This window comes from Marmota flaviventris, chromosome 13 (genome assembly GCF_047511675.1).
Source record: "Marmota flaviventris isolate mMarFla1 chromosome 13, mMarFla1.hap1, whole genome shotgun sequence".
In the NCBI taxonomy this organism is placed as follows: domain Eukaryota; kingdom Metazoa; phylum Chordata; class Mammalia; order Rodentia; family Sciuridae; genus Marmota; species Marmota flaviventris.
Window position 1 is genome coordinate 36,414,465 of NC_092510.1, and position 27,759 is coordinate 36,442,223.

The following is a 27,759-nucleotide window of genomic DNA, read 5'->3' on the forward strand; positions in this document are numbered from 1 at the left end:
GCAAGTAGGGTAATGATGTTCAATTCATTCTACTATCATTTCTACCCCCATATCCCTGCCCTCTCCCCCCAATGTTTAATGTGATTCTTCCTTCTTTCATTGTCTCCTGTGAAATGCTCTAACAATGGTAATTTAATAATAGCTATCGTTGCTACTCATCTCTTAACATATTCCTACTCTAGCAACCACTACCACCATTATTGCTGCTATCACCACGATTGCCACCATTGTCATCTCCTGCATACCCACCATCTTCACCATCACCACCTCCACCAATATCACCATGTCCATCAGCATCACCATGTCCACCATCACCACCTCAACTAACATCATCATATCCATCAACATCACCTCTAAACATCATCACCCCCACCATCACCACCATTGCCACTTGGTGCTTTTTTTTAAATTTGGTCCTTTTTAGTTATACATGACAGTAGAATCCATTTTGACATAATGATACAAGCATGGAGTACATCTTGTTCTAATTCAAACCCCATTACCTCTCCTTCCCCTTCCCTCTGCCCACTCCCTGCTCCCTTCCCTCTACTGATCTTTCTGCCTTTACCCATAGTTATTTTTTAAATTAATTTCTTGTGGATATACACAATGGTGAGATTCAGTGTGGCATATTCATACATCTACATAGGAAAGTTATGTCAGATTCATTCCACCATCATTCCTTTCCCCTTTCCCCTGCCACCTGGATCTTTGCAGTTAGTAACTTAGTTACTTTAAGTCCTTCAAATTACATGAATCTTCAACTTCCTTATTTTTTAAATAAAAGAATTCTCCCTTGTAGCAGTTCAAGAGATGGTGGGGGGTGATTGAGTAAAAAGATACAATGACAAGAAACAGTGGCACTCAAGCTTCATTGGGTGGCATGTGGACAGGGTTGCATGAGAGAAAAGGTCTTTCCCAGGACAAGAGCTTACAAGGGGAACTAACCACTCCAAGGAGTAGGAAACTTCCAGGGGAGAGAGTGGGGTGAGGAGGCATGCCTATCTAGGTGGTGTGGCTCTGCAGCACAGTGGGGGGTCTCTGAGTCAGAGGAGGTCCAAAGGACTGTAGCCACTTGGTGCCTTGGAATTACAAGGCTCTACCTTATCAATAGGAAACAGCTGTCCAGTGAGGTTTCCTGGGATCTACAAAGCAGTCAGGTGCTGAAAGGCTAAAAATCTTCTTGTTAGATCTATTTTTCACATAATGGAATATGTAAAAATTCAAGTTTGGTGTGAGCTTATATGTTGGGTGTCAGTCAGGATAGAAAACTCAGGAGCCAGTCTAGAGAGACTATCTTTGGCTTGTTTATATAACATCCTTCTCCAAACAAAACAAAGCTCATGATTTTCTAAAGGACATCCTAGTAATGAAGCAGAATGATAGAAGAGAATACTAAGGCAATGTCAGAGTCTCAGAGCTTCGCCTGCCCTGCGGCAGACCATGAGATCCACCAGAGTTGATGACAGAGGAAATCCTTCATTCCTCTCTGTCCTCCTGTTCAGGTGTTCAGAATTCTAGGTCACTGGATGAATTTTGAATACAAGTTAATCTGTTTTCAAAACTTGAAGTCTGATGTTTAGAAAAGAGACCCTAGAACACAGCCGGAGGCCCTGTGCACACATTGCTATATGTGCGTTGTTGGTTTTCCTTTCAAAAAGAAAAAATACAATCCACAGTAGACATCCACCTACCCTGAAAAATGTATGTTTTAATTTCTTTTTACTCTATCCTTTCTTTTCTCTTCACTCTCTTTCTCTTTCAAATTCTTCCATTTTATCTTAGCTGCCTTTTTCCTCTTTGGTTTCAACTTCCTAAGAGCCTTAGATTGGGGGTCTAGAGACCTGTGTTCTAATTCCAGCGGTGCCATTTGCCACTTCTGTGATTTGGAACCACCAATCTTCACTGAGGCTTCCTCAGGGTAAAAAAGTCAGGCTGAATTGGACTTAATCAGGCTTTAACACTATGGTTCGTTGCTCTGTCTGCTAGTGACATCCATAGATATTGTCTAGCATCATTGTGGCACACGGTAACCTCAAAAGGTTACTGCCCTCAGTCACAGTCAATGGTACACTACCACTAGGCTACATTTCCAGTCATTCTTTTTCAGACAGGGTCTTACTAAGTTCCCAGGCTGTCCTCAAACTTGCAATCCTCTTGCCTCAGAAGTCACTGATATTACCAGTATGTAATATCAGTCTCTTACTAATAGTCGTTAACAACAGGTAAATCTGCTTCTTTAATTATTTGTCTCTTACAATGTGCCACTAGGTTAACACGCATCCCTCAAGAAAGTCACTGACACTTCGCTGTGGGTCCCCCAACCTCTAGAGAGAACATGTCAGGAACTGCACCCCCCTCCTCATTTCTAAACAATACTTGTACTTTCAAATTCTGATCACCCAACAGCTCTTTTTGAGTGACCTTAAGTGAGAAGATGTGACCAAATTCTAATTAGTTCCATTTGCTGGAGGCCTCACTGGTCCAAAGTCAGGCAGGAGTGTTCATGGAAAGGAGACAGATTCTAGTCACTATCCTTACACAGAAGTTTTATTTTTTTTTAAATATTATAATGGCGTTAATCTGTTTTGAGAAAATATCTGTGGCTTGAGTCTATAGGTAAAATGCCCCCACAACATGCTGACTTCTCTTAAACTGGCTGAAGATTTAAATTACATAGCTCAGAAAATTGCCCTTAAAGTGAATGAAGACCATCCTTGTCTATTTGCAAGGATGAGATGCCCTGTGCGACTCTGCTGGGGCAAGAGGGTGTTCATGATGAAATACTGGGGGTGCAAGGCCCATCAGCCTCCACACCCTGCTTTGTCTATGGGGAGCTGCCCTTGATTGTGGGTGCTTCTGCTGTTCAGCTCATCAGCAGGGAGGGAGGCGTTTTCCAAACTGTCCCCATTGGCTACTTTCATTGCTTGTTTCATGATTTACTTTTTAAGCAAAGGTTTACCCTAAGACCCCTTATAGCTCTCTTTCTTTCTCCCCCATTTCCTTTTCTCCCACTTTGGAGCAAACTCCTTGATTTTTTTTTTTTTTTTTTTTTTTTTTTTGTAGTTAGTTGATACTTTCCTAAGTACTTCGAAACCTTCCTCTAAGGAGCTGGTTTGATGACTTTCCAATGGGGCTTTTAATCAGAAACTACAAGAGAACACTTGGGGCCTTAAGGTCACCCAGTCATATTCCGTTCATTTCACATGGCCCTGTGGAAAGTCAACTCCTTTCATTTAGTGTCTCAGACACAGTGGGGTTTTCGGTAAAATTACTTCTGTTACACGGAGACATACCTCAAGCTTAGGTTCAATATGGGCTTGCCAAGTCGACAAAGTGGGGATCAGGGACGGGCGCCTCATTTGGGGCAGCTTATAGGCTAGAATCATTAAGGGAAAGTCATGAATAAAAACTTACTTATTGGGCCTTCCTGTAATGCAGAATTTGCCATCTGTTGCCCTATAAGATTAATTTTTATTAAATGATTATCCTAACCTGTGGAGGAAAGATATTACTGTCTGTCACCCTCAACTCCATTTATACTTCATTCTTCTTTTCATTTTCCTTTCCAGCTCTCAGCCAAGCTTAATAACCTTCCAACGCTCATTTCCATGAGGCTGGAGTTCCTGAGAATCCTCTGTAGCCACGAACACTACCTCAACCTGAACCTCTTCTTTATGAATGCTGATACTGCACCAACATCTCCTTGTCCCTCCATATCTTCCCAGGTAAGCAGTCAGCTAAAGGATTTATTCAAGCTGTTTCATTTAATTAACTAAATTCAATCATGTGTTTTCTACAAATATTGGTCTTATTAATTAGAAATAAAATCAAGTTATTCAAACCAAATCAGTTGATACAGATATGGATGGTGTGCTACTCTGAAGATGTCCTATCTTAACTAATAATTTATAAGCTAAATAATATGTTTTCTTCCTAGGCTCAAGGGTTCCTGATAAGGCTAAGTAGAGCAAGGAATCCATAAGCTTATGAAAATTAAGAAACTTACAGAAGATTCTCAAATCTTCCTTTGTCTGATTTTAACTGGTTATTACATTATGCATATACAGGATTCCAAAGTCAAATAAGTTTGGGAAATCTTGTGTTAACCAGGTGTTGGTGTTGTTTTGTTTTCTTTTTCTTTTTTTTTCCTTTGGCAGTAGACCATCCAAGAGCCTTTAGCATGTTAGTATAAATTGTTGATGTCCAAGGAAGTATGTGTAATGCACAGTGATTCCCAAAGTTATTTTGACTGTGGAAAGCATTGTTCCCTATAGATTTCTGAAGGGACTAATGTCCTCTAGAAAAATCTTAAGGAAATGCTGTTTTATAGTCACATTCCATTTACAGAAAACAAACTAATAGCTCAGGGAAGCTGACAAGATTTCTGAATCTTAGGTTCTTTTTCTGCTGCATATTCCTTTATATTGACACAAATTTGAAAACAAAACCTGAGTCCTCCATGGCAGATGGCATGCTGTATCTTGGATACCCACCATATTAATGTGAATGGAGAGATCTGACTGACAAGAAGCGATTTCAAATGTCTCCTCTTTATGCTACAGCTGCCCTGCAGGCTAGGTCCCAAGACTACCTTAGGCTCACCTTGCCCTTGGTCCTCTCCCCCAACATTTCTGACTTCCGAAGTGACCAGGCTCGCCAGAGCTCGAAGGAGTTCTCTTTAGATGCTCTTACTGAAGTGTAACTGGGCTCCCTGGATAAGAACACAAAACAGGCATTGTCTTGGACTGGTAAATCTGACATTTTCCTGCCTGACACTTCTTCTGGTTCCAGGCCCCTCAACTTCAGAGAGTGTGCCTGAGCCATCTTCAGAAGTGTTGCTGAATAAACAGGCCATAGCCACAGGCCTGAATGCAGTTCTCATTTCTCTAAACACATTTTATCCTGCAATTTTAATCCTCAGCTTGGATTTCAAGGGGGGAGGGGCATTGTCCATTTTTCAGTAGACCCTGAGAGCTTCGTCTTCATCTTTCCCAGTTGGCAATCCTCCATCTGTGGAAACAGGAAAGTAAAGTAACCATGCTATACCTCTGTTTCCTCACCTGTCATGTGAGACCTTTTCACCAGAAGTGCTCACGAGGCCAGGCCAGAGCAAGCGCTCCATACATACTAGCCCTGGCTATTTTAATTACAGTTCTTTCTTTAAAAAAAATATATATATATTTATTTTTTTAGTTGTGGTTGGACACAACACCTTTATTTATTTATTTTTACGTGGTGCTGAGGATCGAACCCAGGGCCTCGTACGTGCTAGGCGAGTGTTCTACCGCTGAGCCAACCCCAGCCCCTAATTACAGTTCGTATTACTCATAAAATTGTCATTTGCTTTTCTGTAGAACTCAAGCTCCTGCTGCAGTTTCCAGGACCAGAAGATTGCCAGCATGTTCGATCTGACTCCAGAGTACCGCCAGCAGCACTTTCTCACTGGGCTCCTCTTTACAGAACTGGCTGCCGCACTGGATGCTGAAGGGGAAGGGTATGTTTCTGACACTTAAAATGGAATACAATGCAAAAGGGGAAAAAACATACTCCATAATAAAGTTTACAGTTCAACTTCTTTTTTAAAAAATATTTTTTATAGTTGTAGATGGATATAATACCTTTATTTTATTTATTTGTGTGGTGCGGAGGATCGAACCCAGGGCCTCTCACATGCTACGCAAGTGCTCTACCACTGAGCTACAACCCCAGCCCCAACAGTTCAACTTCTTGTCCTCAGTGAAAAACTCTACCATTCAACAGCATCCTTGTTTTGAAAAAAAATGGCGCTCATGGGAATGTAGAAAGGCATGGACAGGGAGGAGAACCACAAAGTGACTTTTTTTTGGTACTGGGGATTGAACTCAGAGGCACTTGACCAGCCCTATTTTGTATTTTATTTAGAGACAGAGTTGCTTAGCCCCTCGCTTTTGCTGAGGCTGACTTTAAACTTGCCATCCTCCTGCCTCAGCCTCCGACGCCGGCTGGGATCACAGGTGTGCACCACGGCGCCTGGCAACAAAGTGACTTTTTAAAAGTCACTTGTTTATTCATTCAGTGGAATTTACCAAGGAAGCTCTGCTTAATGAGCTCCCAACGAATGAAGTTGGGTGGGGGTTTGGGGATTGAGCCCAGGGCCTTATGCGTGCTAAACATGTGCTCTACCACTGAGCTACACACCCAGCCCAAACAAAGCCATTTTAACAAAGGTGTGAGCACTCAAAGGCAACAGCAAGATGCTGCTTAGCTCAGTGCTGACAAAGGAAATAACTTCTGAGAAGGCAGTTGCCCTTTGTCTCTAGTAGGCTTCTCGTGGTCAGGCCTCGCCAGGCTAAAGAAGATGCCATAGGATCAGGACTTACCATTCTTTCACCTCCTCTATGTCTCAGCACCCAGGAGGTATACGGCAGTATCTGGCCTTGATATTGGTCCATGGCTTCAATTCCATATTGGTTTGACTGTAATTAAATTACTCCCAATTTTTTCACTAGAATTTTTTACCCTCTAACTATAGCAACAAAAAATACCTTGACACATATGCTGATAAGGTGCTGAGAAGAAAGTTGGAACACAAAGGATATTGCTTTCCTATACAAACATGCCCAATTTCCTAATTGTCCTTTGATACATTTCTTTAAGTGGTTTCTAATCTTTTGTATTTACTTTAGCACTAGGTGTTATACTCCATTCTGTCTTGTTGGAAATAGCTCTGACATCTGTTTTTGATTCCTTGTAAAATTGAAGCTGTGATATTACTAGCAACGGGGTAGAGTATGTTCAGAGACCATCTTGTAATTATGCTTAATCAGGTAGATACATTCTTCAAACACACAAACCAAGTACCTTTTCCAACCCCTAGAGAGAAACTAATTAACAGTGTCACTCTTTGGCAACACAATAATCCCTGATTGCTGAGTTGTCAGTTACACTCCTGGAAAGTTATTAGAAATACTGTCATGACTCTACCAGGTGGGCTAAAACCTCAGAAATTTTTTTTTTCCTTTTACAAAACTTCCTATTGATCAGTGTTTTCTTTTGCTGCCAAAACAATTAATAGACCTACCCACCTGTGGGGTAAGAGCCAATGGGACACATCTCAGTCATTGGATCCCTATAAGCAGCCTCAGCTTGTTTTCAGTGGGTCTCCCTGGAATTCTTGGGCCTGGGTGTATCCACAAGTGTCCATGCATCATTAATGCCGTGGTGTTTTTCAAGCATTTGGAAATTGCTTAGCATCTTTGTGTTAAGCTAGCAAATTGTAGTGCCTTATTTAGAACACGGCCCACTGCCAGGACCACAGACTGAGATGGTAGTCAGAACAAGAACAGCTTCTCAAAGGCAGGTTGTAAGAATCTGAGTCATTTGAAAATTCAGTTAATATTTTCTATCTAACCCTAGATTCTGAAATAGCATATTTAAAAAATTTTAAAAAGCGTATTTTAAAAACGGAACTTCAAAGGTTAGCTTCCACATACTAGGTTTTTTATCTCATTTACTGTTTATTGGGGTATAATTCATATGCATTAAAAGGCTGCAATCTGAAGTGTAATTAACTTTCACGTATGAACACTCTTGGGCAACTACCAGCCAGACAGAGATATAGGGTGTTTCTAGCACCCCAGGAAATTCCCTGTTGCCTCCTCTCAGCTTTAGTCCCTATAGACAACCACTGTTCTGATCTGATCTGTTCTACCAGAGACTAGTATTTACTGAACTTCACCTTCTTTTACTGAACATTATACCTGTAGTAGCCTTCAGTGTATGGTTGTATATATCAGGAGTTCTTTTTTGTTTTAGTATTCCTTTACATTAGTATATAACAATTTTTCTACTATAGACAGAAGCATCCATTTGGGGCTATTGTGAGAAAAGTTGATTTGAACATTCTTCTGTGTGGTTTTCGGTGGACATTAGAGCACATTTCTTTGGGGATAAATACAACCTACTTTTTTATTATAATTTTAGTTTTTACTATTCCTAAATAAGTAAATATCTATACATGGTTTTAATAAAATGTCAATTTTATTAAAAAATTTTCAAACTATGAAAAGAAGGGCAAATGAAACCCAAAGCAAGCAGATAGTAGGAAATAATCAAGATTACAGCCAAAGTAATGAAATAAAGAAGAGAAAAACAAGAGAGGAAAAAAATCAGCATAACTAAAAGCTCATTATTTGAAAATATCAACAAAATTGACAAACGTTTAGATAGGCTAACCAAGAAAAAAGTAAGAAAACTCAAATTACTAAAATTGAGACTGAAAGGACCTGGGGAGATGGCACACACCTGAAATCCCCAGCAACCGCGGAGGAGGCTGAGGCAGAAGGATCACACTTTCAAGGCCAGGCTGAGCAAATTTGTGAAACCCTAACTCAAAATAAAAATTTAAAAGAGTTGGGGATGTAGTTCAGTGGTAGGGCACCCCAGGGTTCAATCCCCAGTACAGAAAGAAAAGACAGAATAAAGGAGAGAGAGAGAGAGAGAGAGAGAGAGAGAGAAAGAGAGATCACTATTTTAGAGAAATAAAAAGGATTGTAAAAAATGCTTTGAAGAATTATACAACAAAAATCAGAAAATCAGATAGCCTAGTTTAAATGTACAAAATCCTAAAAAGACAAACTGCTAAAACTGACTCCAAGAAGAAACAGAAAGTCCGATAGATCTACAACAAATACAGCTTGAGCTAGCTAGTGAATAAATAAATAAATAGACAGATAAATAAATAAATATGTCCTAGGAAAAAATGCCCAGAACCAGGGAGTTTTACTAGAGAATTCTACCAAATATTTAAAGAAGAATTAACCCCAATCCCTTTTTAGACTCTTCCAAAGAATAGAAGAGAAGGGAACATTTTGCAGCCCTTCCTATGAAGTCAGCATTACCCTGTAACTAAAACCAGGCAAAGACATCACAGGAAAAAAGATTTCACACCATGGAAAATTAGGAATTATCCAGGAGTGGGAGATAAGTTTAGCATCTGAACGCCAATTGATCTAATGCATCACATCAATAGAAGAAAAGAACAACAACCCCCCCAAAAAAAAACAATTATTTTGATAGATGCAAAAAAATGCATTTGATAAAACCTCATATCCCTTCCTGATAAATACACTCGGCAGACACTTTACAAATAAAAACAAACAAACAAATAAAACCTCCTCATCTTGACTAAGGACCTCTGTGGAAAACCCACAGCTAACCTGATATTTATCAGTGAAAGTCTGAATGCTTTTCTCCTAAGATCAGGAACAAGACAGAAATGTCCACCTTTGTCATTTTTATTCAACATTGTGCTAGAAGTTATATCCAGAGCAAAAAAGGCAAGGAAGTATAATAAAAGACATTGGTATTAGAAAGGAATATTGATATTAGAAAGGAAGACGTGAAACTCTTTATTCTCAGGTAGCATAATCTTGTTTATAGAAAATCCTAAAAGAATTCACTAAAAAGCTATTAGAACTAATGAGTTCACTAAGGTTGCAGAGTATAAGATCAATGTACAGAGATCAATTGTATTTCTATACACTTACAGTAAACAATCTGAAAATGAAATTAAGAAAACAATTCCATTTAAAATAACATCAAAAAGAAGAAAGTACTTAGGAATAAATCAAGCTAAAGAAGTACAAGACTTGAACATTGAAAATGACAAAACAGTGTTAAATAAATAAAGATCTTTAAAAATGGAGGCATATCACATATTTATGAATAGGAAAACTTAAGATTGTTCAGATGGCACTGTTCCCCAAGTCCATCTACAGAGTCAATGCATTCCTCCCGAAATCTCAGCTGGCTTCCTTGCAGAAATTAATAAGCTGATCCTAAAATTTGTGAGGAATTTCAAGTAACCCAGCATAGCCAAAACAACTTTTAAAAGGAATTTTAAAATTGGAAGACTCACACTTCCCAATAATCAAAACTTACTGCAAAGCAAAAGTACTCAAGACTATGCAGTTTGAAATAAAGGTAGACACAGGGCAAATTGAGTCCAGAAATAAATCCTTACATTTATAGTCAATAGGGTTTTGTTTTTTTTTTTTTGAGGGGGGGGCGTACCGGGGATTGAACTCAGGGGCACTCAAACACTGAGCCACATCCCCAGCTGTATTTTGTATTTTATTTAGAGACAGGGTCTCTCTGAGTTGCTTAGCACCTCACTTTTTGCTGAGACTGGCTTTGAACTCACGATCCTCCTATCTTAGCCTCCCCAGCCACTGGGATTACAGGTATGCACCACCACACCCTGCTCTAGTTTTTATTTTAAGACAGGGTCTTGCTAAGTTGATCTCTTGTGATCCTCCTGTCTCAGCACCCTGAGTCGCTGGAATTGCAGGCATGTGAGCTTATAGTCAATTGATTTTTGAAAGAGTGCTTAAAACAATTAAGGGGCAGAGAAGAGTGTTTTTAACAAATGTTGCGGAGACAACTAGATATCCACATTTAGAATAGTGAAGTTGAATGTCTACCTCACACTATATACAAAAATTAATAGTGGTAATAATTTTTATCTAATAGATCAAAGACCTCAGTGTGAGAATTAAACTATAAAATATTTAGATAAAATCATAGTGGTAATTTTCTTAAACTTTGATTGGTCAATAGTTTCTTGGATTTGACACCAGAAGTGTACCACCACACCTGACAAGAAACATCATTATTTCAAAACTAAAAAGATATGAAGTTCTGGGGCTGGGGTTGTGGCTCAGTGGTAGAACGCTCGCCTCGCATATGCGAGACCCTGGTTTCGATCCTCAGCACCACATAAAAATAAATAAGTGAAATAAAGATATTGTGTCCAACTACAACTAAAAAATAAATATTTTAAAAAAAGAAATGAAGTTCTCATGCTACAACATGAGAAACTTGAAAACATCATGATAAACAATAGATTCAGGATTAGAACAGTCTGCCACTGGGTTCTAGACACTTCTACCCACAGATTCAGGATTAGAACAGTCTGCTACTGGATTCTAGATACGACTACCCTGTTTTGCTTAGTTTTCACGTTGTCACCTCATTGCTCAGGAGTGTCTTGATCACTTTTGTTTGTTTGTTTGTTTAGAGCATGTTTCTCAGTTTTCCTTCGCTGTAATCTGTAGCTCTCCGCATTGTGCCAACAGAATCAGCAAAGTGCAAAGGAAAGCTGTCAGTGCCATCCACAGCCTGCTAAGTTCACATGACCTGGACCCACGGTGTGTCAAACCTGAAATGAAGGTCAAAATTGCTGCCCTTTACCTACCTTTGGTTGGCATCATTTTGGATGCTTTGCCACAGCTCTATGACTTCACAGGTAAGGACCCCTTGTGTTTCCTTCCTGGACTGATGAGGGGCCCTGCCAAATGCCCACTCCCCACCCAGAATAAGTCTCTGTTGTTAGCTCTAGTGCTGGTACTCTTGTATGAGTGAGGCTTCGTAGCTGTGGCCTCCAAATCTTCTTAACTCAGGTCCCTATTAGTTAAAAAAAAAAAAAAAAGACACATAACCATATGTATGTTTTGTTCAGAAAGTACTTGTCCATTCATTCATGTACTCCTTGATCTGCTAGTGTATGATGAACTCTATAACTACACAGCACAAAGCATGATATATAATAACGGAACTATTGCCTTTGGAGATTACTTCTGTAATGCCTTGTATGAATTAGAGAACATAATTTTTTGGTTTTGATAATGTTACCAGGTCTTACATAATTTCTGTGTGCTATTTACTTCATTATTTGTTTAAAAACCCAGTTGCCTTAAAACACAACAGTGAATTGTTATTTCTAAAATTTGAGTCTGCTTTTAGAACTTTAGCACAAGAAATATTGTCTACACTTAATTTTTCTCTGAAAAACTGAAGATCCAAATTGCTATGGTGTTGACAGGTCCAATTGGTTTTTAGTGAACCAGTTGATGTCAGGTGCTTTAACATACTTTTCCAAAAATTGAAGGAATGGTCTCCGTATGTGACTGGTAGCATTCTTTAAAAGCAGCCTTTTAGGGCTGGGGATGTGGCTCAAGCGGTAGCATGCTTGCCTGGCATGCGTGCGGCCTGGGTTTGATCCTCAGCACCACATAAAAACAAAGATGTTGTGTCTGCCGAAATAACTAAAAAAAAAAAAAAAAATATATATATATATATATATATATATATATATATATATTAAAAATTCTCTCTCTCTCTCTCTCTCTTTTAAAAAAAAAGCAGCCTTTTAAATGGTTGGCCCCTTTTCGTTTGTGCATATCTAGTCCTATGTATAAATATGGATATGTCTATATTATATAGGGGCAATAAGTTAACATTCACTGCAAACATTTGAAATTTAATGAATTATTGCTGAATTTATGAAAATAACATTATTCTGGTACTTTTGGATCTTTGAGATCTATTATAAGATACTTGCTTCATTACATAATCATAGATTCTTTTCAATCATTTAAAATAAATAAGTTAAAAAATTATATTGCAGAAAGCTATTATGAAAGCTTTTATTTTTGCAATTTGAAAAAATCATTTCCAGCCTAATCTTGTGTTCAGCAACATTTTGGCTGCTTTTTGCTACATATGGTAACATTATTAATAAAATAATAAATAATTTAAACATCAAGTTTAAAATGACTGCTGATTTTAGTGACTAGGAAGGTCCCAGTCACTGACTGGACATTGGGTGATATCACAGGGAATGCCAACTTTGGCTTGACATCTCCTGTGATATTTTGACTGCAGCTGTTAGTGGGAAAAGCCGCACCAGTGGATCTGATGAAGAACAAGATGGACCCAGTGCAATTAACCAGAACGTCGCCCTGGCCATAGCAGGGAATCATTTTAATCTGAAGACAAGTGGAACGATGCTATCTTCCTTGGTTTGTAGTGCATATTTCTCTGGCTTAATTTTTGCTTGTGTCTTCTCCCCTCTTCAGATGAGGGAGCCCAGCTTACAGCTAGCAGTGATGGTTACTCTGTGCTGAAAGGAATTACAGTGAGGTTGGCTCTAGGAAAACAGATCAGAGAAGGTTTCCTACAACAGTGAGAGACTTTCAGCTCAGATCTAGGCAGCCCCAGTGGCTGAGTTCACGTTTCAGGAAACTTGGAAAGAGGTGAACTTGGGAACTCGGAGATCTTTACAAAAAAGATCAAACCAAGGCTTCCTTATGTTGGTGTCCTGGGCTGTGCTTAGTTGTACTGAGTCCGCCTCCAAAAAAAGATTGAAGTGGCCAGAAGCTTGGAATATATGCTTCTCAAGCAAAAGACTTCAGCTTTCCTGAGTCCCCAGGGAACCTATGAAATTTGTTTGGTTCTGTCCTTTTGCACAAACTCTGTGGCTTAAGGAGGTGCTACTCCAGGAATGGGCCTTCTAGTCACCTGAGGTGGGATTCATCACTATTTGTTGATGAGCTCTAACACTTGTCAAAACAGCACTGTGTCCCCCATCTTAATTTACTTTTGCATTTCAGTGTAAGATATATATCTGTAGAGAATTCAACCTGGCTGTATCTGAGAAGACAGGGTTTTGGCCCAGCTCCTCTTTGCTAGAAGACTTTCTTCTCTTCCTCCAGCACTTAGTAAGAAACAAAAGGAAAGAATGTTTGAGATTTGACATCACTGATCTTACAGTCTGATAAATATTGTGTGTTCTGACCTCCTCCACCTCTCTGAGATCCTTCTAATCAAAGGTACCCACTCGAGGCAGCCTTTGCCTTTTATATCATTTGCCTCTAAGGAAGGAACGCAGAAGCCCCAAGTGCACCTGTTGGAACATATTCCCTGTGAAGTTATATCTAAGGATTTCATTACTTCTTGTCAACACACCAAGGGTAATTCAAGTTGAAGTAACTTCATCATCTCTCTATTTCCATCCAAAACTAACATTTCCTTCACATAATTCACAAATACCTCATTGCAATTTCACCACTACATTCCACTGGATATTAGTTACGCCACATAAACCAAGGGTGCAGCTGCATATTGTTGTTGACTTGATGAGTAACAGAAAGTGTGCTTAGCACTTGTGGCCAGAGTAGAATAACAAATGGTTTGAGCATCCATACCCCACCCACTGCCAAAAAGGAATTACTGTTAAATTCATATTACAGAAGACTCCACTAATTTATGGATTTGATTAATTTATCAGGCAGTTCATGACTCTCATGTTATATTTCAGACTATGTAACAAAGAAGCTAAAATCTTAAACAGTTATTCATGGTGCCTAGCCAAACTAGTTCTCTTCTGTAAGTCCAACCTTACATCTGTCTGGCTTCAAGAAGTAATATTCAAAGATCTTAGCAGCAAGAAAACCCATTTGGGGGCTAAGGTTGTGGTTCAGCAGTAAAGTGCTCACCTAGCACATGCAAGACACTGGGTTTGATCTTCAGCACCTCATAAAAGTAAATAAGATAAAGGGATTGTGTCCAACTACAACTAAAAATATATTTTTAAAAAAAAGAAAGAAAGAGAGAAAACCCATTTGTATCACTGAAAAGTTTAGCCAAGGTCCAGAGCTAACCAATAGACCACATCACTCCCTAAGACAGAGTATGTTCTTCTATTATGTGGCTGAAATCTGCCTCAAACAGTGCCCCTGGTGAGCAGCCCAGCTCCAGAGAACACAGCTTTCCTGCCCAGGAAAGGCAGGGCTACTGGAAGCATCCCCAGACAAGGAAAAGATGGCCCCCATGTTCTGAGAAATCTCTGAGAAATTATCATCCCTCAGCTTTTGGTTTTTATGTTACTTGACTTCTTCCCCTGCCTCCTCCCAGCCCTATAAGCAGTATAATATGCTGAACGCCGACACCACCCGCAACCTCATGATTTGCTTCCTCTGGATCATGAAAAATGCTGATCAGAGTCTCATTAGGAAGTGGATTGCTGACCTGCCATCAATGCAATTAAACAGAATTTTAGACCTGCTTTTCATCTGTGTCTCCTGTTTTGAATATAAGGTAAGTGCAGGGTATCTCAAATTTATACCTGCACTAATCTCCCAAGTTCAATCCTGTCTTGTTACTCTTCCCCTTTGCAAGGCCAATGGTGGCATTGTTAGTTTTTCATGTTTCTGTATTCAAATACACAGCCTATTTGCATTTATACATATGATCATTCTAAAGGGAAAAGAGCTCAACCTTCTGCAGAAAGCCCCATTTCTGTTAATAGGGTTTCAGCTGTAAGACTCTCCAGAATGGTGCCTCTTGTACTACATGTCAAGCTACATGTACATGTTGGCCAACTTAACTGGAGTATTATGTTTTGATGATTCTCCCATCAATAAATACCTCACCAAACTGCTTCTATCCTGCCCAGGGAAAGCAGAGTTCTGACAAAGTCAGTACCCAAGTCCTGCAGAAGTCGAGGGATGTCAAGGCTAGACTGGAAGAGGCTTTGCTCCGGGGCGAAGGGGCCAGAGGGGAGATGATGCGCCGCAGGACTCCAGGTATGTGAGGAAGCCTTTCCCTGCTTTCTGTTAACCCCTCTGCATCCTTTGTGGGAAGGAAGTTCCTCTGGAAATCACTCTCATGGGACATTTGCAATAACAGCAGAGGCAGAAGATCCTGGAATTCTATGCGTGGTGTATATAAGATTAGCCCTGTGCCTCTAAGGGAAAGCTGCTACTCAGATCAAAGAATTCTCAAAATGGCCCCTGATGGCATGTTTGAGTGAAAACTTGGTGGTGGATAAAGGTCACATCCAAGAATATGAATCATGGATGAGTTGGGACATGTCTCCCTCCAGGCAGAGGCCTCTTTAGAGGATATTTGACTAATCCCTCTGGAGCATGATCAAGAAACTAGAGCCTTCTGGGCCTAAGATCATCTCCCCCAAATCATTCAGGGCATTATTGGAATGGAACCAATTTCCCAAACGGGCTTCAGAGTGTTCAAGTCCTCTAAGGACCCTGCCACACCAGGAAAGACCTCAGAAGGTGGAGCTCATCACTCTACAATAATAGAGTGAAATGTTCATGTGCTCTGGGTCTTAGTCTCTGTGCTCACAATACAACAGAAAGACAGCTCGTTCTGTTCAACAGGACTCAATAGCAGGGAGCTTGGAGGGAGCTCAGCATTTTCGGTGGTGACAAGGTACCTTCATTTGACACCGGCTATCTCCAATAATTCAGTGAAAATATTTAAAAATATGAAAAATATGCTCCTTGATACCCCAGAAAGGCAGGGATGCTAAGCCTGTACCCTGTGAATCAAAGAGCAGACCACCCCGACATAGGCACGGTGGCTTTGTCTCCTCTCAGCATCCTGCACAGACTAATTAACTGGAGAAATGGTTCTGAGTCCTCTCAGTTGAGCTTGTTATGGAATTTCTGGTTATCTTAAAGGGTTTCATGCTAATCAAATTCCTATCATGCATTTCTTAACTCCTAGGGAATGACCGATTTCCAGGCCTAAATGAAAATTTGAGATGGAAGAAAGAGCAGACACATTGGCGGCAAGCTAATGAGAAGTCAGATAAGTGAGTCACTCAGCAACTGTGTTCTACCTTTATTTTAAGTCCAAAACCATTTTTCCCAGGCTACTTGTATTACTGAAACAACTGCATCCTTCCATGGGTAAGAAAATGAAGCATCTTCATCTGTATAAATATTCTCCACCCAGGGACCCATGATGTTCAAAGGTTTAAAGGAGTTGTGATTGCCAGCTATTAAACATGCATCACATTGATAAGAATTTTAAAAAATTAATATTAAGCAACCTCAGGTAGCTTAATGAAAGCTACTAATGGAGAGTGGGGAATTGCAGAACATGGGACAAAGTGCCCAATACCATATAGTTTCAAATCCCTACTGAATCCTTTGAACCCTATTTGGAAATGCGTTCAAAGATGTATAGTCAGGGATATTCATGTCAGTATTACTTGAAATTGTTTTTAAAAATTAGAAACACTTTAAACACTACAACATAGGAAAACATGTAACAAAATATTAGGTTGCCATAAAAATGACAATTTTAATGACATGGGGAAATGCCTCTGAAAAATAATTAAGTGAACAGAAGCAGGATAGACATCTGGTTTTAGGATATAATTTCAAATCTTTAATTATAAATAAATGCATTTTTAATAAACTGGAAGGAAATTTATCAGAATATTTCTAGTGGTTTTCTTTGGGTATTGGGAATATAGGCAATTGTTGTTTTCTTTTTATACTTTGCTGGATTTCCTGCAGTGTTATGATATATATCACAGTCAGAAAAAAAGTATAAAGAAATGAAAGAATAAAAATCCTGTTTGGATTGTAATGAGAGAGATATATAGGTAGAGCACAAGACAGTGCAGCAATTATATGCAACAACTTAGACAAATGAGAGACAAAATTAAATATATTTGAATAGATGGTGCATATCTCCTCTGCCTCTTACAACAGATAGCCTAATGAATCCCACAGCTCACAGAGCACAACATTGAATTGTTGAAGACCACACACACACTTGACAAGGCATAAGCAGAACATCCCCTTGGCATATGACACACACATCATAGAAAAAGATGGGAAGACTTGAGTAACACTATTGCTTTGTAAATAAATACGAGTTCATATCTTTGCTGTCACTATAGAATATTCTGGCCCATTTATGGAACTTTGGGGAGTGAAATTTATTTTAGAACATCAAAGAAATTTGTTACAGATGTTACTTTGGAAAACCCAGTCATTGGTGTTATTAATAATGTCTGCTGGGCACGGTGGTGCATGCCTGTAATCCCAGCGGCTCAGGAGGCTGAGACAGGAGGATCAGAGTTCAAAGCCAACCTCAGCAAAAGCAAAACACTAAACAAATTAGTGAGACCCTGTCTGTAAATAAAATACAAAATAGGGCTGAGGATGTGGCTCAGTGGATGAATGCCCCTGAGTTCAATCCCTGGTACCCCCAAAAAACATAAAATAATGCCTATTTGCTTTGGGTATTTATTCTTGCTCCAAGTTCCCTAAACTGATTTGTAAGATACTTGGTTCTAAGAGTCTATACATTCTAGATTAGATAATGTACAACAACAACAATCTGCGTATAGTAAGTACAGAATTGCTTAGTTGGTTAGGTCATCTATGAGATTTAAAATAGAGAATAACAAAGTCTGTTTTGCCTGGGCCACATAAATGGATGATTTGGGAAACCTCTCCCTTTTTTTTTTTTTTTTTTTTGCAATAACAACACAATGCTGAATCTTAGCATGCAGAGCCTGCCAGTTCTGTCTAGGTTAGTTCTTAGCCCTGAGCTACCTGGTGGGCTGCTCATTATTAGAGCTAATGATGCACACCTGTAGACCTCAGTGGCTATAGCATAGAAAAATTAGAACTTCTCACCCTAGCTCTTTGGGAACTTTTTGTAATTACTTGAGTTGTCTCTTTCATCTTTTTTTTTTTTTTTTTTTTTTTGTCTCATTCACCAGAACACTTTTTAATTATTTTCACTCTATTTCTTTTAGAGCAGTAATTTTCAACATGGGCTGCACATTAGAATCACCCAGGGGGCTTTTAAAGCTCCCAATTTCAAAGTGCCCAAAGATACCCTAATTCATAATCTGCAGTGGTGGAGCCCAGGAATCAGTATTTGTAAAACTGCCACATGACTCTATTGTGCAGCTAAGTCTGAGAACATGGTTTTAAAGAAATAGCTGGTAGGCTTTTTGAACCCCAGAGTAGTGGTGGTGATGGTTGCATAACAATGTGAAGTTACTTAATCCCACTGAACTGCACATTCTAACATGATTAAAATAGTAAACTTTGTTCTATATATTTTAACTGCAATAAAAAATTAGAATTAAAAAAACAGATAAGGATACTCTAGATCTGCACTGTCCATTATAGTAGCCACCAGCCACATGTAGCTATTTTGAAATGAGAAGTAATAAAAGTGCATGCCATATTTTATATTTCACTAGGAAGTTTTGTGTTGATTACACATTGACAGTATTTTTGATACCAGTAATTTAACAACAACAAAGAAAGCTTTTAAATTTCATTTATAGTACATAAATGCTTTCTCTTGGAGAATGGGGTGAGGCATGTGAAGCAACTTGGGACCTGAGAGCCTATTCCTAATTGTGGAAACAGTTAAATTACACAGAAATGTTTACTCTGATCATCAGATGTATGTAATAAACTGTATGTCCTCCAGTGGGTTAAGGATACTGGAGAACATCTAAGTAGTAGCCTTGGTCATCTTAAGATATGTGAGCTGACAGCATGATGCCCCAGCTCCAAAATTACATCTTGGCCACTAGTGTCACTTTAAAAAAGTCATTTTTTCACACCTCCCTTCCCTGGAAACTAAATGTGGATGATGATACAAAATATAGTACTCCCCCTTGTCCACAGGGGATACATTCCAAGAACCCCAGTGGGTGCTTAAAACTTCAGATGTTACCAAATTCTGTATGCAAGCATGGAGAAACTGATAAGCAAGACAGCTAATAAGTAACCGATGGGTGGGTAGAGTGTACAGCATTGGAGATACTGGAAAAAGCAGTGATTCACCTGGCAGAATAGAGTGGGACAGCATACTATTCACATTGGCATACAATTTAAATTAATTAATTGTGTACTTCCGGATTTTTTCATTTAATTTCTTTAGGCTGCAATTGACCATGAATAACTGAACCATGGAAAGCAAAACTGTTGGGGGTGGGGGCTTACTTTATCCCTTTCCAATCTTAGTTGAATTTTGTGAGAATGCATGGACTAGTCCATAAAATACTCTGATTCCTTAAAATGAAACCTAATAGAAGAGCAGCACCTGGCAATTTCCCATTCCCTAGTGAGTGATACCAGTTAGATGATCTGCCCCATGGAAATGCAGTCTTTGCTTTCCATTGGAAAAAAAAAAAAGACAAAATGTCCCATACCTGGCTGACCAACCCCAACTCAGTCTCTTAGCTTCCCAACATGGTCTTTGGGAAGCTAAGAAACTGAACTGCCCCTGTTCTAAAGCATCACCCTTTTCTAACCCAGCATCTTCACTGTTTGCCAAATTCACACCACACCCAGTCTCTCCTGCATATTGCAGGGTCTTCCTCCTCCCCCACCACAGATCCAGAGTTCTCATGCATGAAATACAGGCATGGCCCTGAGGCTTTAGGCAATAATCTAATGGGCTCCCCTAATTGCTAATAGCAGCCAGTGATTGCTTCTCTGCCCATCTTGTTATTTTTATAGTTGTCATCATTATTAATAATAGTAGGGATGAGAATGACCTGGAAACTTTACCTCGATAACAGTATTTCACCACATAATCGTCACCACTACATTAATGTACATTCACGAGTATTCAGTGCATCCTAATCTTGCAGCAAAGACACATTAGTAATAAATGATTTCTAAGGAACCAGCATAATTGTTTTTAAAATTTCACATCATAGTTATACCCCACCTATTGCAAAAAAAAAAAAAAATGTTCTAAAATCCATGACAATTATATGGTGAAATACAGAATCTTTCTAACCACACATGAATTTCAGAAAATGCCTGCATACCTTAGTTACTTGAGGCCAGCTGCTTTTGTTTTCATTTCTAAGTTGACTCTTCCAAAGATTTCCTTATGCTCTGGTGCAAAGATCACCATTACTAGAACCTGGCCAGCTTTGATTTGTGTGTTAATTTGAACCTCTTTTTGTTTCTTAGAACAAAGGCAGAGTTAGATCAAGAAGCCTTGATCAGTGGCAATCTGGCTACAGAAGCAAATCTAATCATCCTGGACATGCAGGAAAACATTATCCAGGTGAGAAAAACTAACAGCTTGACCTAATTTGCTTAAGATGAATGTGTTCACTGGAATTTAAGAAGGAAATCTTTATTCAAAATTGTGAAAGAAATAGTGATCCTTTTAAAAAGTGAAGTTGACAGGTTACTACTTACAATAACATCCACCTTATAAACTCCAGAGACACCAAACATTCTTCTGGCTTCTTGGACTTACTGCTCACTTGGAAAGATGTGTTTGATGAGCTGACCATGGTTAAATTGGCCCAAGAGTATGCCAAATTTATAATTCAAATGGTGAAATTCTGATTTAATATCTAGACCCAGGGTGGTTAACTGTTGTTTTTTTTTTTCCTGATGGGTCTAATCCAGTTGAATGATGGTCCCTGTCTGATATAGGAGCTGTTCTTATGACTGGTTTAGATTAAAAAATAGTGCTAAGTAGGGTAAATGATGTTTATTTTGGATTCAAATTACTGAAGGAAAGTCATTTATCCCATAAGTTTGCCATTCCTGCTATAGAAAAGTACAGTCAGCCCTCCATATCTGCCAGTTCTGTGTACATGGAAACTCCAACCATGGATTGAAAATATTAAGGAAAAAATTGCATCTACGCTGGGCACAGTGGCTCATGCCTATAATCCCAGTGGCTCTGGAGGCTGAGACAGGAGAATCATGAGTTCAAAGCCCGCCTCAGCAAGGATGAGGCACTAAGTAATTCAGTGAGACCCTGTCTCTAAATAAAATACAATAAATAAATAAATAGAGCTAGGGATATGGGCTTAGTAGTTGAGTGCCCCTAAGATCAATTCCTGGTACCCCTCCCCCCAAAATATTTTCATCTATATTGAACATGTACAGTCCCTTTTTTCTTTCGTATCATTTTTTCCCTAAACCACATGTTATAACAAGGATTTATGTAGCATTTACATTGTTTTAAGTATTTAAAGTAATCTAGGGATGATTTAATAATATGTGTAGGTTATACGCAAATATTATACCATTTTATATAAAGGACTTGAGCATCCACAAATGACTCAAGTATATTTAATGACTTTGATATCTCTGATAACATAAATGCTTGACTTCACATTGATGGTATCTTTATATGACTCAACCTTAAACATTCTGTACCTAACATCAGGCCTCAAAATGTATTTGTAATTTTCCAAGAAAGGTGAAACTTAGTTACTATTATCCTTGGTACTTTTAGTTCTGCTGTAGCTGATAAATAAGCTTCTATGTAGAAACATCACTGACACCTCTGTTGTACTGGGAAACCCACATTGTGTTTTGAAGCCCACAAGGCAAGCTAGGCCTTGTATACAAAGAAAGAGCATTTCAAAAGCTTTGGCCCAGGATAGAGGGAGGTGTGCTTCATTTAGGAAGCCAGAATTGGGCAAAAGTCCCAAATCAATTAGGAGTTTGGAAATCAGTCTTCAGTTCTCATGGTTAGAGAATGACAATAGATGGTGGCTCACCAAACCCTGAAGACCTTCCAATGAGAGCAATGGAACATCAGGTCCTGAGATAACGTTCAGCAGCCTCTCCTGTCTTCAGCCCTCAGCTCACTACACATCAGGGATTAAGTAATGCTGTTCTTCCGGCCCCTAGGCAAGCTCAGCGCTGGACTGTAAAGACAGCCTGCTGGGAGGCGTTCTGAGGGTCCTGGTGAATTCCCTAAGCTGTGATCAAAGTACCACCTACCTGACTCACTGCTTTGCGACACTGCGAGCCCTCATTGCCAAGGTAAACATGAGACACTTGTTTTCTTACTCTTAATTAAGGGTAAGATTCTCATCTAGCTTCACTTCTGTCTTCAGGTGGACCAAAACCCACGGAGTATCTTAAATGGCATGCATTGAAGGTCTTAGTTCTTCTTAGGAAGAAAGCAGATACACTTCCTATGGAAGAAGTCACCATGAGAGGACAGCGTCTCTAGTACTTGAAACGTGGGACTAACTAAAGAACTTGAAATAGCCACTCACTAAAAGTCTATGATACAAGAGCAAAAATCAATGGAGCAAATTTGTAATTTTACCCTTTTCCTTTAATACCTTATCATAATGAGATTAAATCCTATACATGACTCCCATTAAGTCTTACAAAATATCGTATCATAAAATGCCAGAAGTTTAAATTAATTTTCTGAGAACCTGAGAATGTATATTATCTTTGGTTAGTATAGTCTATGCAGATTAAATTTTCTCCTTTGTGGGAAATCTCCATGTATGCCTTCTCCATAGGGTCTTTTAAATTTAGAAAGAGGAATTCTTTTGCTATCCTCTACTAGAATCATTTCTCTTTGTTAGTCACCAGTAGTTTCCAGGGAACCCAGGAAATTCATGATTCATTTCTTCAAAGCTATGATCTCACCAGTGAATTCAACCAGGTTAACAATGAACTTTAATAACATAGCCCTGACCTTAGTTGGGCGGTTCATAATTAAATCTTAAGTCAACTTCATTGCTTAAACCCATCTTCTGACTCACATAGGTCATTATCTTTATGGAGCAATGCATTAACTCTTCTGGGCTTTTTGCTTGTCCAAGCAGACATTTGCATATTTCAATAGGCATCTGGTCCAAAAAGCTTATCAAGTGCCAAGTGATGCCTGATGGTGCCTTGTGTCTCTCCTAGTTTGGAGACTTGCTGTTCGAGGAAGAGGTGGAACAATGTGCGGACCTGTGTCAGCGTGTGCTACACCACTGCAGCAGCAGCATGGACACCACACGGAGCCAGGCTTGCGCCACCCTCTACCTCCTCATGAGGTTCAGTTTCGGAGCTACCAGTGTAAGAACTCAGACCAGACAAGTGACCCAGAATCAGTAGAGAAAGTCAATGCAAAGCATCAGTAGAGAGAAAAACCTAAGGGAAATGTGTGCAGTGTTGCCATTTACCCCAGTCCTGCAAGAAAGAAACAATACAGTACCAAGATGGATAGCAGCTTTCACCTGAATTTGCATTTAAAGGCAACTATCAGGACTGGTGAATGCAGCAGTCCCCATCAGTAATGTCTCCCTAAGACACAGAAGGTCTTTTATACATAGATAAAAATGGTATGTGTAGGAACAAATGCAACAGACAGTATAAGAATTCAGAAGAATGAATCCTGTTTCTGAATTCTGAATTAGTACAGTTCTGGCTAGTACCTGAATGGGCTGTGGAAGAGAATTTTAAATGACCAGCAATAACTGGAACTGGGTTGTGTTTCATTGTTATTCTGTGGTACTGGGAAATAAACCTAGAGCCTTGTGAATTCGAGGCAAGTAGTCTACCACTGAGTCACATTCCCAGCCCCTAGACCTGAGTTTTAATTGAAGCCTAGAAGCCTTTGGAACTCAACTTTATTGAAGAACACTCAGCCTTTACTTTAGTTTGTGCAGATTTAGGGGTGTTCGTTTGGAATTTCTGTAAAAGATAAATTGGAACTAGACATGGTGGCACATGCCTATAATCCCTGTGACTCAGGAGGCTGAGGCAGGAGGATCAAAAGTTTGAGGCCAGTCTGGTCTCAAAATAAAATAAAAAAGGGTAAGGCTGTAGCTCAGTGGTATAGAGCTTTCTAGCACATGTGAGACTCTGGGTTCAATCCCTACTACCCCAAAGATGCACACACAAAGATAAATTGGCCCATGGAATAAAGTAGTATCTTCAGAGAGATATTAGTGATAACTATTTAAAAGTCTTTAGGACATTACCCAGGGTCTCTTGGCATAGCCTTATTTTCCTACAGTTCTGGAAGGAAAGGAGAATTAGAAACTTGCTGCTTTCTTTGGTCTAAAATCTCAGTAATTTCTGGCCTTGGAAGTTCTATTCCTCATTATAGTTTAAATGAAATTCTAAGAAGAGGATCTTGGTATAAAAGAATATATCCTGTGACCCAGCTTTATAGGAATCTTCTGGCCTTGCAGTATGGAGGCAACTCAATCCTCAATGAAAATTTAAAGGGAGCCTGACAGATTTATGTGAGCACAAGGTCCTTTCAGACCATTTAAATGATAATGTGAATCTTGTGCACAGTGTAGCTCACCTTGCATTGAGAGAAAAGGAAATGATTAAGACGGGGATGAAAGATAACTCAGGGAGTTTTGTGTCTGGCCCTACTGCCTTCAATTATTGACTAGCTGAGTGCCTCTTTTTTTTTAAAATGCAGAACTTTGCCAGAGTAAAGATGCAAGTAACTATGTCTCTGGCATCTTTGGTGGGCAAAGCACCAGATTTTAATGAGGAGCACCTGAGAAGATCCCTGAGGACAATTTTGGCCTATTCAGAAGAGGACACAGCCATGCAGACAACTCCCTTTCCTACCCAGGTAGACCAATGAACATACCTTGTCTCAAGCATGAATTTGGGATCAGCTGATTATAAACACATACACACACACACACACACACACACATAACCATATGATTATATGTATATAATTTGTATGTATTATATATATGTAATTTGCAAGGATGTATTGCCTGTCCCATAATCACATCCTCTCAGTGCTCTAAGAAACATATATATTTCCTCACTACTGTCCCCAACCTCAGGATGCCAAGAGTCTATCTAGAGAGCTCAGTCTCAAAACAATTAGGAGGAAAGACAAAACAACTGATACTTAAGTGTATGGCAAGAAACTACATGTGGTGTGAGATTAGAGAAAAGGAGGGGTTAGTTAATGAACAACTTAGTGACCTGGAAAGGCTGGGGTAGGATTCACAGGGCAATGATGAATAGGGGTGAGAATGAATTGTGCCTAAGGGATGCTAAAGGGACCAGCTTGACCCACGAGTACTTGAAGGAGAGGAAGGACCAAGTTTGAGATTATCAACAAGATTAGTCCTACAGACACTTGTGAGGGCAAATAATCTGTTGCAATGCTCAGGGAATAAAGAAAAAGATAAAGCATGTCACCTTTATCTTTTAACTTCAGCTTCTAGCCTACTCTAGGATAGGTTCCCACTAGAGTGAATGAGGGAATGTATGAATGAAAGAATGAATGGGTGAGGTTTTCTTTCTTCCCTTAGTGTGAGAGCCCTATTTGCCCAGAGCTCTCCTGCCTTCTCCAGTAATGTTACATCCTCATTCTCAGAATCTTTTTCCTCTCCTCTCCCCTGCACCAAATCCTGTCTCACCTGTTTCTTCTCCACCATGTTCCTGTAAATTAATCTTATTCATGCAGAGATATTAACCAACAAGACCAAGCAAAATATGGGCAGTACAATAGAGGTCTTCAATGAAATGAGTATGGTGGAAGAAATTTTAGGAGCCCTGGAAGTTGACAGAAGGGATAAGATGATATTCTGCAGCTGAGCCACTTGCCAGGGTCTGTGGATCAAGACACAGTCTATCAGGTTTTGTGTGATGCAGTCTCCCCTGTTGGCTTTTGTAACTAAGAACAAGTCGTTCTCAGAGGTTCTAAAAACTCTGAAGCCTTGGAGAGATCCAGGAAGCTTCAGAAACATGAAACCCAAGTTGTGGTCCCAAGCTGCCTCCTAGCTGGTATAAAGAACCCTGATGATTCAGAGTAGAGCTTAGAACCTTTCAGGTTACAAATAACTAAAACTAGTTCAAACAAATTTAAAAGAAAATTGTTGCAGTGGGAAGTAGCATGAAGATCCAGGGCTGTTTCACAGATCCCAAAGCCAACTCACATCAGGGCCTACGAAGCACATGGACTTGCAAACAACTGAAGAACCAAGAATCCATCTAGAGTCCCCTTCACGCTTATTATTCACTTTTTTCTGAGCAAAGCGTTTCTGTGCCTCCCACATATTCTTTCTATGTAATCCTATCTCCTTTCCACAAACTACAAAGCCAAGGTTATTTGAGGGCTTACATTTTTTGCAGGTGGAAGAACTTCTCTGCAATCTGAATAGCATCTTATATGACACAGTGAAAATGAGGGAATTTCAGGAAGATCCTGAGATGCTTATGGATCTCATGTACAGGTAAACTTTTCTGATAAAATCTAAAGGGCATCACCTGGGGATCCCATATTTGTCACTGTGAAGTTCTTACTAATGTAATTACCATAGGTAATATGGACAGAATTATTTTGGATGACATCCAAAAATGTGTATGGTAATCAGTAGAAATTAAACATTTATAGTGGTTTGATTCATATACATGTTTTCAAAAAGATCACCTTAGTTTAAAGTGATTTGCCCACTCTATAACACTATCTTCTGCTTAACTGTTATCTGAATTGTTTTCTAAATGATTTGGTTGCAATTATATTCAAACACACATATAAGTTTTACTTTAGAAATTCTCTCTATAGTTTAAAACTTTGACTTCCAGTCCTTGCTCTGTAGAAATGGTTTACAGAGGCAAAATTGTTTGCATGTAACATCGTAAGAGGCACAATACTTTTGTCTTCTGTCATTATTTTTGAGAAAAAGGAAAGGAAGATAATTGCTTGAGATTTATGTCAAAGGACATTATTTTTCATAGTCTTTTTTTCTCATAAAGCTTTCACTAAGTGCTCTTGGGGTCCAGCATACCTTAGACATGGAACAAAAACAGTTGAATTAAAGTATTTGACTTTTCTCTCATGTTTTCAAGATGTAAGGGAAAATCAGGGTGAAAAAAAAAAATTGTTGTACAGTGTCATTAGCCTGCTACCCTTGAAACTGTCACTCAATCTGTCTTCAGAATTGCCAAGAGTTACCAGACATCTCCTGATCTGTGGCTGACTTGGCTCCAGAACATGGCAGAGAAACACACCAAGAAAAAGTGCTACACGGAGGCCGCCATGTGCCTGGTACACGCTGCTGCCTTAGTAGCGGAGTATCTGAGCATGCTGGAGGACCACAGCTACCTGCCCGTGGGCAGTGTCAGCTTTCAGATGGGGACACGTTCAGCTTTACCCGAGAATAGTTAACTCAACCAGGAGACAATTCTGCCCACACCCCCTGCACTAACAATGTCTAGAAGCATTTTTCATTATTACATCTGGAGTTGGGAAGATGGGTGTTACTGACATCTAAAAGGGAGGGTGTCACTGAACATTCTACAATGCATGGGAGAGTCTTTGCCACTAAGAAGAGCCCAACCCAGTTGTCAACAGTGCACATTTGCCTTC

At 39.4% G+C, this 27,759-nt stretch overlaps 1 protein-coding gene across 1 annotated transcript in view; it reads left to right on the top strand.

The window, feature by feature from the left end:
* The window catches only part of LOC139701380 (dedicator of cytokinesis protein 8-like), a gene marked incomplete at its 5' end in the record, with an annotated part of 85,445 nt that overhangs the window by 13,803 nt on the left and 43,883 nt on the right, over positions 1-27,759 (top strand). Inside the window, 13 exons of the mRNA XM_071600588.1 lie at positions 3,573-3,728; positions 5,358-5,497; positions 11,121-11,290; positions 12,709-12,845; positions 14,740-14,922; positions 15,281-15,410; positions 16,354-16,441; positions 20,604-20,700; positions 22,296-22,430; positions 23,322-23,474; positions 24,838-24,996; positions 26,523-26,623; positions 27,330-27,519. Coding sequence (XP_071456689.1) covers positions 3,573-3,728; positions 5,358-5,497; positions 11,121-11,290; positions 12,709-12,845; positions 14,740-14,922; positions 15,281-15,410; positions 16,354-16,441; positions 20,604-20,700; positions 22,296-22,430; positions 23,322-23,474; positions 24,838-24,996; positions 26,523-26,623; positions 27,330-27,519 — 1,839 coding nt within the window. The remainder of the gene's footprint in view (positions 1-3,572; positions 3,729-5,357; positions 5,498-11,120; positions 11,291-12,708; positions 12,846-14,739; positions 14,923-15,280; positions 15,411-16,353; positions 16,442-20,603; positions 20,701-22,295; positions 22,431-23,321; positions 23,475-24,837; positions 24,997-26,522; positions 26,624-27,329; positions 27,520-27,759) is intronic.